This window comes from Protomyctophum parallelum (assembly GCF_964188405.1).
Source record: "Protomyctophum parallelum genome assembly, chromosome: 22".
In the NCBI taxonomy this organism is placed as follows: domain Eukaryota; kingdom Metazoa; phylum Chordata; class Actinopteri; order Myctophiformes; family Myctophidae; genus Protomyctophum; species Protomyctophum parallelum.
Genome location: NC_139714.1, coordinates 23,862,051 through 23,874,702, shown reverse-complemented (window position 1 = coordinate 23,874,702; position 12,652 = coordinate 23,862,051). Strand labels below are relative to the sequence as shown.

General features: G+C 43.6%; 1 protein-coding gene across 1 annotated transcript in view; it reads left to right on the top strand.

Moving 5' to 3' along the window:
- Nucleotides 1-12,652, top strand: part of kdm7aa (lysine (K)-specific demethylase 7Aa) — a 43,415-nt gene that overhangs the window by 13,485 nt on the left and 17,278 nt on the right. The window contains 5 exon segments of the mRNA XM_083758277.1: nucleotides 517-634; nucleotides 2,175-2,335; nucleotides 5,664-5,805; nucleotides 7,798-7,984; nucleotides 8,739-8,901. Coding sequence (XP_083614403.1) covers nucleotides 517-634; nucleotides 2,175-2,335; nucleotides 5,664-5,805; nucleotides 7,798-7,984; nucleotides 8,739-8,901 — 771 coding nt within the window.

Here is a 12,652-nt window from a genome sequence, read left to right as displayed (position 1 = left end):
AATGCTAATATATGCTATCTGGTACAGTGAAAAGGAAACTTTAATATTGTTGTCAGCGGCTGAATGCTAATATATGCTATCTGGTACAGTGAAAAGGAAACTTTAATATTGTTGTCAGTGGCTGAATGCTAATATATGCTATCTGGTACAGTGAAAAGGAAACTTAAATATTGTTGTCAGCGGCTGAATGCTAATATATGCTATCTGGTACAGTGAAAAGGAAACTTTAATATTGTTGTCAGTGGCTGAATGCTAATATATGCCATCTGATACAGTGAAAAGGAAACTTTAATATTGTTGTCAGTGGCTGAATGCTAATGCTATCTGGTACAGTGAAAAGGAAACTTAAATATTGTCAGTGGCTGAATACTAATATATGCTATCTGGTACAGTGAAAAGGAAACTTTAATATTGTTGTCAGCGGCTGAATGCTAATATATGCTATCTGGTACAGTGAAAAGGAAACTTTAATATTGTTGTCAGTGGCTGAATGCTAATATATGCTATCTGGTACAGTGAAAAGGCGCAACAACTGGCACAGGCACGACTACACGGAGCCGGACGATGGAACCAAGCCAGTGCAGGCTGGCACTCAAGTATTCATCAAGCAGCTTCAGAGCAGGACGTTTGCCAGGTGCGTGTCAAGTGTGTCACACACGCACCCACACTAACTTGCATGCACACCTGCCATGTTGTTAACTAACCCAACCCAAAGGCTGTTGCCTCTTTTGAGGACCTTCCAGGTATGCCCAGGTGGAGATATCTCGTCTTGAGTCACAAACGATTCTTCTTCTTACTTCTGACTGTAGAAAGTAACAGTACAGTAAAGAACCTGGGGGTCATTATTGATTCTGAATTTAATTTGAATTAATTCACACATTAATCATCTTACCAAGATTGCCTTTTTTCACCTTAGAAATATTGCACGATTCAGAGCCTATTTGTCTTTGGACGATGCAAAAACGCTAATCCACGCCTTTGTTTTTTCTCGGCTTGATTACTGCAATGCACTTTTTTCTGGACTGCCTAAGAAAACAACTGACAGATTACAACTTGTCTAGTTTTAACTAGAACTAAGATGAGAGAACATATTACTCCAGTTTTGGCTTCACTGCACTGGCTTCCGGTTGTTTTTAGGATTGATTTTAAAATTATTTTACTTGTGTATAAAGCTCTCAATGGTCTCGCACCTTCCTACCTACATGACTGCCTGCCTAAATATGTCCCAAACCGCCCCCTAAGGTCTTCCACTGCTGGCCTGCTCGCTTTGTCTAAAAAAATGGCAACTAAAAAATACGGGGGGAAGCAGCTTTTTGCTTCTACGGGCCGACGGCATGGAACAAACTCCCACTGTACCTTCGACAGGCAGCCTCTGTAGACATTTTTAAAGGTTTTATGACATTCATTTTCATTTATTTTTCTTTTTCTTTTAGGTTTTATGACCTCAATTACACCCAAAAAAACTGAACTTTGAACATTCAGTGGATTTTCTGTGGTCTGACGTTTTCGTTGGGGTTTGGAAGCCTTTTGAGCTACAATGAAAACAGGCAACACAGTGAAAACAGTGACATCTGCTGGCAAATCCCATTGACATGATGGGATTTGCAGGATCTTACATCACAATCTGCCGGCAAATCAGAGCACCTGTTTGAGCGAGAAAACCCCAGATCACAGAAAATCTACTGAATGTTAAAAGTTCATGTTTTTTTGGTGCAATTGAGATTAGAAAACCTAAAAAAAATAAGAACAATTCCAATCTTTTTTTTTAATGTCACAATCCCTTTAAAGCACAGCTCAAGACCCACATTGCTTTTAATTGATCTTTTATTTTTTTGTTATTCATGTCCTCACTGTATTGCATTACTGCTTGTTTTTTAATGTTTATGCCTTGTTTTTTTTGTTTTTTCTCCATTGCACTGTAAAGCACTTTGAGCTGCATTTCATGTCATGAAAGGTGCTATACAAATAAAGTTTTATTATTATTATTATTCTTACACACGCAAGGCGACACGTTGTGCACTTGGAAGATCTGCAATTTTCACTAGTTTGCGTCCCGGGGCAAACGTCTAATCTCTCTTTTGTGTTAATTAATTCACTACATTTATGACTAAGCAATCTCTAAGGGCCTTCATATGACCTGTAGCTGTGCTGTGTGTTTTTCTTTCTTATTCCAGCGCGGAGGAGATCCTGGCGCGGATGCAGGGCCAGCTGGTGACCCCCAGGTACCTGGAGAGACATGGCTTCAACCACCCCATCGCGGTCACCCAGATGGAAGGACTGGGGCTCAAGATACCGCCTCCGACGTTCTCCGTCAAGGATGTGGAGCAGTATGTGGGTAAGGACAACATGCTAATGCAAGTACATATATATATATAGCCCAATTTCCACTGCCATGGCCTAACAACCAGTCCACTCCCACACCACCTCATCTACATTACAGTGTATGGTTAGGCAAGAAACAATGGCCTCCACCTATGTCCTTGCATTACAAAGGGAGAGTTGATTCCCTCCAGGAGGGGTGGGGGGGGGGGGGGGGTACTGCGAGGGGGTACTTTATTTGAATGGAAACGGATATTTTGACGCGGTGTAGTGTGGTGTGGTGCTAAAGCTGCAACTTCTAGGAAGTAAGCGTGTACTTCGCCTGCCTGCAATCCCAGCTTTTGCCAGTAGGTTGGGACGGTTTCAACGTTTCCGAGCCCCTCTGGGGGCTATATATATATATAATATATATATATATATATATACACATACACTATTGAAGGTTGGCCAACCCTTCTGTCTCTGGAATCATACGGCATATGCAATGATTTCTGCCCAGAGAAACGGAGCGATCAGCAGCTAAATGAAACCACCCAGCAGTAAGTGTCCATGGCTGAGCAGGCTGCCATCTGTGTGTCAATATGAACAGGTTGCCAGGTTCATGGGGTTTTAACCCACTTATCAGGCATCAGACGACGGCTGAGTGAGCCCTAAAGGAGACGCGGTCTAAGCTTTCACTGCTCTCACCGTGAACACCGGGCTTCCTTAATGAAAGGCACTGGCGCTTCCAGGTCTCCTGTTACAAGTCCATTACCATGCCCTTCTGGCATCCCCCCCCCCCCCCCCCCCCCCTTTATCATTAAGTTCAGATTACCGACTCATTCTCTCTCTCACTCTGGCTTCCTCTCCCATGCCCTATTGAGCAGTAAGCCGCTCTACTTTGACAAGGCACAGGTGTTTTGACCGGGCGCCGTATAGGGTTACGCCTCTTACAGTGGGAAGACAATGGGACAACGGGGGCGGATGGTACGGTCTCCTGGGTCTTTGAGGCTTCTCCTAAGCCCAAGCCCATACCTTAAGCCACCCGGTGACCTTAAATTGCCTCCCGGATCATGACCGACAGACTGATGTCAGAAGTTGGACGGCGTCATTATTGAATCTATAGATATACAGGAATGCTTGCGGTGGGGTAGAAATTAGAATATTGTATCTGCCTCCATTGCCAACAAAGGCCTGCAAGGCTGTGAAGAGCTGACGTGTTGCGTTCTGCACCGTGCCACCCAAACCCCCCAAGCAGTACTGCACATTTTGAGTTAACCACTAGTCCCAACACCGAGTTGCTTTCTTCACGACACAGTTTTACAGAATTAACATAACCGTAGCTTCCATTGTAAAAAATCTATCTATTGTTTACAAATGTGACCCAAATGGACCATTTGTGTCTGCTGTTATAATTACTGCTTTGGCTACGTATGGTTTGAAACGGTAGAATCCCTGCTCATCCCTGATAAGCACATCGTCAAAACCGTAATGGCGACGATAAACTTTAGTGCTGCTCCTTGTCTCAGTGGATTTCCCGCAACCGTGCTCTATAAACATCATTAATTTATTAGTGGCAGGCAGTTTTAAAATGTTATGGTAAGTTTAATTGATCATATCTATAGGAAATGTAATGGTGTCTCTTTAGCAGGCGATTCAACCAGATAAACCTCCGGCCGTTCTATGGTGTCCATTGTCTTGGATCATCCGTCCAATGTTATAAGGACATTCCTATCTCTGAGTCTATAATTAGCAAATGTGGCGTTCTTGCGTGGCAACAAGGAATCTGTAACAATATGGCACCTACTTTTGAAGTTACTATTCTGTTTAAGCGTCTGATTTAGAAAACCCGTGCTATGTCAGTATTACCAGCTGGGTGGAAATCTGTGTTTTCCTCAGGTTTGCCCCCCAGCTAAGACACGCTGACGCCGCGACACATCTATGGTTGTCGGGCTCAGTACTTGGGCTGCCGCTGTTTACACTGGTGCTTTGGTATAGTGGAGTGCCTGGGGCACAGAGCCTTTTGCCTGAAGAGCAAAAAAGCCTAATATCTCTGCTCAAGCGGGATTCACCTTTTAGGCTTGTGATTAAGATGTTTGGCTTTAGTGTCTCTTCCCGCGCGGGAGACCCAGGCTTTTACATTTCCAAACTAAAGATCCTGGCACATCCACAGTGCTTAGTATCTAATCTTTTATGATGGTACAGTATGAACTAAGGACAATCTAAAAGCCTTCTGTTGCGGTTGCATTGGCTAGTCAGTTTGTGGTTTGCAGGAGGCTTTGTCTTCTCTGTGTGACTGACTGCCTGCTTTTACTCCAGCTGTTCTGTGTCATCAGATGCTCGCCAGCTGGGCCCTCAGAGCTGTGTTTGTGTAGGGGAGGTGATATAAAAAAAAGGAAAGGTGTGTGTGTGTGTGTGTGTGTGTGTGTGTGTGTGTGGGAGGGGGCTTAGAAAACGCAAGCTAGCCAGCTGTCTTTCTACATACACTGTACTGCACCCTTAGCCCTGCATCCGGTCCTTAGCTGTTGGTTCGGTCCTGCCACAGTATGATTTGTAGCCTCCCAACTGTACGCCGGTCGAGTTGCAGTCTGTCTTTGACTGCTTCTTTCCCATTCTTATGTCCGTCTTTTCACATAAACGCAACACCCACGGCCTCTTTATCCCACATCCATGTGCATATTTATTTATTTCCCTCGCTTGCATCATTTCTCTATCCTGTCGCTTTCTCTCTCACGCATAAGGCAGAAGCACACACTAGGCATTAAAGCGCTGACCCTCTCTCACCTCCACCCACTACTCCTCTGGGATTGTTGGGTCTGTCTGTACGGACTGGCAGATTGCCTACCTCGCGTATGTCCCGTCCACCTCCCCAAGCGCACTGCCACAGAGTCGAGAGTTTCCCCCGAGGCCCAGTTGTTTAAGACGCATGGAAATGCCAGCAGGCTTACGACCCAGTGGTGTCCCCCCCCCTCGCCCACTCCACTGCCTATTCACATTGTATAATTGCTACACTAGTTAGTTGTCGTTACTTTCCACTTAGTGAGCGATAAAACGAGCCTATAGTTCATTTTCACTGAGACCTGCGTTTTTTGCTCAGAGCAGTTGCGGTGCGACAACGCAAGCATGTTTACGTGAGCGCGGTCCCGTGAATTTGTTGCGCGCGTGCTCGTAACTCACCAGACCTGGATTCTGTTTCGCTTTTTTTTTGTTTACGCTTGCGTTGTTGCGCCCCTCTTCAACAGACCTGGAGGAGACCTGTGTTGATCCAGGCAACAACGCCTGCGTTCCTCGCTTCACGTTTGCAAGGCCCTTTTAAAGTGCTGGTGGTTGGTTGTCTTATTATCCCGTGTTTGTGCCTCACACAGGTGGTGAGAAAATCATCGATGTCATAGACGTGGCGCGGCAGGCGGACAGCAAAATGAAGCTCAGCGAGTTCATCAAGTATTACTGTAAGCCCCATCGGCCTAAAGTCCTCAACCTCATCAGCCTGGAGTTCTCCGACACCAAGTAAGTGAATTTGATTCACCTTGACACACTTGACTCATTGCCCACCACCGAAAACTCCGGCGCTGTTGCCATACCGCCACCATATACAGCGTCTGTTTCCCATCCCCAAAAATCTGTTAGTGAAAAATCGACTATCCACACTTTTCCTGGGCTGTGTGTACTCCAGTTCCTGTTGATTTCATTGGATATCATTGGTCATCTGACCAGTTTCATTGGCTTTCATTGGATCAAATCGACAGGAACTGGAACACACACAGTCCAGGAAAAGTGTGGATAGAGAGTATGCATGGTTTTCCCATCAGGACACGCCCCCCTCATCTAGACTGAGTGGCAAAAAATGAGCAGCATGGAGTGTTGGAGTTTGGAAGCGCACGTTGGAAATCACTCAAGAGTCAACCGTCCTGCGTACCACCCGTTCAGGAGGCAGCAAAATGTTGTGTTATTGAAAACAAGCATTTCCAAACTCTGACACAAAAATAATCAAATGCAGGGCATTTCTTGACAGAAAGTAGCTCATAACGTTTCTATGGTGGATTTTTATGAAACAAAAACTTTGCAGATAGAGGATAATTCAAGCTTTTCGTACATCTGCAATGTTGGTGAGTTTAACATCCAATCAGACAGGACTTTTCTGTTTGGATGAATGGGCTGTCAAGGCTAGAAAGTAGTTTTTTGCCACTCAGTGGGCGTTCCCGCATAACTTCCAGTTACGATGATGTCACGTGCATACCCTCTATAGCTAATGTGACCCTTGTATATTTAAAAGTCTTCAGAAGCATTCATATTTTAACCGCGCGGCAGCAACGATTTAGTATCGAGACCCTAACATTGTCAATCCACCTCAATCTGAGCCTCATCCAGAGAAAAACGTCTGTAAAGATCAGCACTCCCATAGCATTGTACGGGTCGCCATCTTGCTACAGGCAAAACACAGCGAACTGAGTGTTGCCTAGCGACCGGGAGCCCTGCTTTACTATAAATACAGGTATTAGTGAGACTATTAGGAATTCATAAAAAGCCCTGTGGGCCTTCAAAATAAGGATTTTCACTGAAAAACACTGGCAGTGACAGAATAATTTATTAAAGGACACACACACACACACACACACACACACACAACCACACACACACACACACACACAGCTGCGTTCGCTTCCCGCGTTTGCGCGTCTTACTTGTATACTAGGTCCTCACTAATAATCATGAAAAAATGGCGCAATTTTTTGTCAGTTCAGAAACCGTCTTCCAGTGACATCATCGGATGGGGAATACAAGCTAATAGAAACTGCAGGCTTTCTAGTCCTGAAAAGTTGCAATATGAGAATGGAATATGAGAATGGAAGCCATCAATCTCATGATATTGAAAATCTAAACATTTAAAAAAAAATCTTGTTTAAAAAAGAAAAAAATCTGCCTAATTATGATGTCACTGGAAGACTGTTTCTAAACTGCCCACAGCCCTCCTATGAGACACAGACTGAGTAGTACTGAGAATCGTGCCATTTTATCATGATTATTAGTGAGGACCTATTAGGTATAGGAAGATAGGTTGAAAAGTGGTGAAGTGGTCCTTTAATAGCTGTGTTAACCTCCATTCTTTTGAATTGGCTTATTGTTTTTATTCCTTTATTCTGTTGTTACTTATTCCTTCTGTTAAGCACTATGACGTACGTTTGTGGGAAGAAAGTGCTATTTAAATTATTCCAATAATTCCAATGCAAAACAATATAGACACATTTACTGGATTTAGAGATCCGCGAAACTTTCCCAACTTGAATGGCCAAAGCCGTTTCTGCACAGAAATAGAGGAAGTGGTCGAGGTAAACAACATAGTGATGCATTATGTCTATGACTAAATTCTCAACCATAAGTTCAGTTGGTTGGTTGCATTAGAAGAACATTGTTTTATTTAGTCATTTATAATGATCTTCATCTGATTATAAGTATATTATAAGACACGTGATCTTTTTCTTCTCCCCCCACCTCCTGCAGAATGTCGGAGTTGGTCGTAGTGCCTGACGTGGCCCAGAAGATGTCCTGGGTGGAGAACTACTGGCCGGACGATTCCTTCTTCCCCAAACCCTTTGTCCAGAAGTATTGTCTGATGGGAGTCAAGGACTGCTACACAGACTTTCACATAGACTTTGGAGGCACCTCAGTCTGGTATCACGTCCTCTGGGTAAGTGTGTGTTGATGTGTGTGTGTGTTTGTGTGTGTGTGTGTGTGTATATGTATATGTCGCCTCACAGATGGAAGGTCCTGGGTTCGATTCCTGCTGTGGGCGCTGGGGACGTGTTCTCTCCTCCGTGTCACCAGTGCCCTAGGTGGGGTTGGCGAAAGGGCCTTTCTGTGTGGAGTTCGCCTGGTGCCTGATGGAGGGGAAAGGAACTGGTTGGAATAATGTGTTCCTTCCACGCGCTATGTCCAACCAGGGAACCCCCCCCCCTGTCAGGTGAAAAGAAGCAGCTTAGACTCCTCATGCATAGAAGGAAGTATGGGGTCAGTCCGTTGCTCTCATCTGGTTGGCAGAGGGAGTGTAGCGCCCATAATCATAGCATGATAAGAGCACCCCTCACTTCACACGGGTGTGATTTTTTGTGATTTATTTTTCTATAATAATAAGAAGAATAGCAATAATAATCTCAACCTGCCATCCAGTTGTGGATGTTAATCCCATTCTGGACAGGAACCCCTTTTGGTGTTTTAACTAAGCATTATGCTATACTTTAGCTATTGAAAAATAGCAGATCTACAAGCTCGTAGCACGCCACCGAGTGGCGTGCTACGAGCTTGTAGGTCTGCTATTTTTGAAAAATCGTAAAAATGCGGCACAAATCTTTGAATATATATTCTTTCAGAGCGAACGTTTTTTTTAATTTCAGGCCTAAATTGGTTATATAACATACACGTCCTCTTTCTGCTTGACCATGCAGGGTGAAAAGGTGTTCTACTTGATCAAGCCCACTCCGGAAAACCTTGCACTATACGAGGCGTGGAGTTCCTCGCCCAATCAGAGCGAGGTGTTCTTTGGGGACAAGGTGGACAAGTGTTACAAGTGCGTCGTGCCCCAAGGAACCACCCTGCTCCTCCCCACAGGTACGAAGGGAGTCTTTTTGCCCTGCTTTGCAGCGGTGCACGGCAGGGTTTCTGTGTGTCTGTCTGTCTGTCTGAACAAAGCTAATCAAAAGCCTTGGCTAGATGTTCATGAAACTTGGTGGCTTGGTGCCCGAAGAGATAGTTAAACTTTGGGGTCAAGGACAATGCAAGGCAAAAGTCATTAATTTAAAAGAAATATCGGAATACTGTGATTGTCAGGCAGAAACCTCTGTATCTCCGTATTTCAATTTCATTTTATATATATATATATTCTTTTAAATGAATGGCCTACTTTGTCGTTTGACATTGTCATTCAAAAGTAGAGAAAACATGCTGCAATGCGACAGGATTGAGATTGTAGATCTGCTATTTCGACCCTTTGGTAATGTCAGATTTGGCTCAAACAGCTCTGTGTGCGAATGTGACACGGTGATAGTCAAGTGAATTGACCAAATTATGTCCGCTAACCAGCAAACCAGTTAAAGCTAACCACGGTCTGTTTTTGACGACCCTGTTTTGTATGCGTCTGTGCCTGTTTTGAGTCTGTGACACTGTTACCGCTTATAGCCAGGGTCCCTAAAGGAACTCCGTCCACCACAGCTTTCTCACAGCCCTGGCCGGTTGTCCACTCCATGGTTCCCAAGCACGTTGAATTATACTCTCACAGACCTGTGTGTGTGTGTGTGTGTGTGTGTGTGTGTGTGTGTGTCACCACCACAGACATCATATCATCACAGAGTCGAGGCCAGGCTGACTGTATTGAAGCAGCTCGGCTGATGTCTTACCGTCTCAAGGCCAGTGTGTCCTTTTCAAGACTGAACCCCATGCATGAGAAGAGTCGGAATCGTCTTTATTGTCACATCACAGTATTACAAGTTACAAAAAAAAGTCTGTGAAATTAGTTTTTGTGCATAGTTCCCATCGTGTTATTTTTCCAAGATAAGGGAAGAAGAGATGGTTGGGTAAAAGGAGATCAAGGCAGGAAAGGAAATTTAGGAGCTTGTTCCACAAACGGCACACTCGTAGGGTCTCTCTTAGCTTATTTGAAAACGGTGTGTGCATATGTATATGTATATGTATAGATATGTATATGTATATGTATATGTATATGTATATGTATATGTATATGTATATGTATATGTATATGTATATGTATATGTATATGTATATGTATATGTATATGTATATGTATATGTATATGTATGGTGCATGAGCATAGCAGCCGCTGTGTACTGTGCTTTATATATATACACACACACACACACACACACACACACACACACACACACACACACACACACACACACACACACAGGTGGAGGTCGTTATACACACACACATACACACACACGGGGGAAGGAGTACAAATAAAACTAAACTTCCCATGGTTCCTGCCAGGAAAATGGCAGGCTTCTTCTTGGAGGACCTGCTCTCATTGCCAGGAGGGAAAATGCATAGAGCGTGATGATGTCTTGCCAAGCAACACGCTCAACACAACAGCGCTAAATGGCTATAATTACTATGGAAAGGTTTTCAGAGAGAGAGAGAGAGGGGTCTTAATTTGTACGATGAGACGTTAGAAGAGCTTATGGCTTCAGTGTCTGCCAGACCTGCTGTCTCTGCATGCGATAGTGGCTCGGTCGAGCTGCATTCCAATGCAGGGATGTGATTAGGTAGTTTAGACTAGACTAGAGAAGTGGTGTGTGTGCTTGCAATCACAGTGGCCGACTGTCAACAAAACGGATATACCCCCAACATAAAATATGTAAAATGTAAATGAAAAGATGTGTTAGTGTATAGAGAGATTTCTTGACTTTTGGGGGATTTAGCTTATTTTCTCTTATTCCCGACTTCAACCCAAGTTATCATATCTCTATTCTCAACTGAACATTTATTAAAATGTACAGTTTTATAGGAGGAAGAAGGGGTGAAGCGATGGGCTGCCCGTTGGACTATATCCAATGTGTGAAATAGTTAGGGGACTCTCCGTCCATACATCAATTTCCCAGTGGAATTAGCCTGTCGCTAAGTCCCACCCAAGCCCGTTCTTGGCCAATACCACGTTAGCAACGGTTACTAGGTTATACGATCCTGGTCAAGCTTGCAATGCTGGTCAAAATGGTTAAGCAGTGTCAATAAATATATTTGCTGTACACATCATGTGTGGACCTCAGAAAGAGGGTTTGTTTTCTTACCCGTTATGAGCAAACTAAATAGTCCATTCCATGAATTATTTCGCTCCGTTGTGCAGTTTAATAGTATCTATAAAAATAGGCTCTCATTGACTTCCATTGTAACGGGAAACGGCTCTCAAAATCAGTCAGTTAGCACATAAGCGAACACAACAAAAGCTGATTCTGACAGTTTATGACATCAGGAAAACTCATGCCGTTTTATTTTCGTCTTTTGATAGATTTATAAAGTAACTATATTGGTTGGAGAAATACAGTGAAGCGGTTCTGGTGTTCCTCGATCGTTTGTATACAAGTCGCCATGCTGTTTGAGATGCACCCAGCTGCAGTCCCAGACATTTCTCCTAAAGCGTCTCCCTCAAACACGTCCAAAATTGTGTATGGTGTTTGCGACAAGTGGACGAGATCAGATACATTATTTTGTTTACATCCAACGGTCTGGATGGTAAGTCTGGGACCGAGGCTATACTTCAGGAGTGTGTTTACAGATTTGGATAAATCAGATCGTTTTGTAGGCAAACTTGTCAGGGTTGCCAAGTCTGCTTATTTCCCGCTACTTTTGGCTTAAGGCTAATAATTAGTACCGTAATTTCCGGACTATAAGCCGCACCTGAATATAAGCCGCACCAGCCAAATTTAGGGAAAATCCCATATACAAGCCGCACCGGACTATAAGCCGCACCGGACTATAAGCCGCAGCTACGTTCGCTCAGAGCCTGAGATGGCTCTGCGTTAGCTGTAAAAATCCATAGATTAGCCGCACCGTTGTATAAGCCGCAGGGTTCAAATCATGGGTAAAAAGCCGCGGCTTATAGTCCGGAAATTACGGTACTGTAATACATTACCAAAACATTAATTATCATAGACATAGGCCTACATAGTATTTATAATGATAAATGCATACAATATCTTTATTAGGATTATATATGGTCATATTATTTGTTTTGGCTTGTTTTTCTTGATTTGGCTTTAAGAGTTGGCTTGTTTTTGGAGGTGGGTTGGCTTATATCTCTCACACAATGTGGCAAAACAAAAACATGTTTTTTATTTTTTATTAAAAATAAAACCGCATGAGTTTTCCTGTCAAACGGTCATAATCAGCTTAGTGTTCTAAAAGAGTGAGTTTGAGAGTTGTTTCCCCGTTACAATGGAAGTCAATTAGAGCCTATTTTTATTTCTAATATGTAGGCTACTATTAAACTGCACAACGGAGCGAAATAATTCATGGAATGGACTAGTTTGCTCATAAGGTAAGAAAACAAACCCACACATGCTGTACAGCAAATATATTTATTGACACTGCAAAACCATTTTGACCAGCATTGAAAGCTTGACCAGGATCCTAACCTAGTAACCGTTTCTAACGTGGTATTGGCCAAGAACGGGCTTGGGTGGGACTTAGCGACAGGCTAATTATCAAGCATGAGGAATTCCACTGAGCTCACAGACAGACAGACAGACAGACAGACAGACGAAGGCCAGTTCAGGTTGTCCTCGATCAGCTGGGCTTTTTTCCAGAGGCTTGGAGCTTGGTTGTCAAAGAAAGGCTCTCAGTGTGG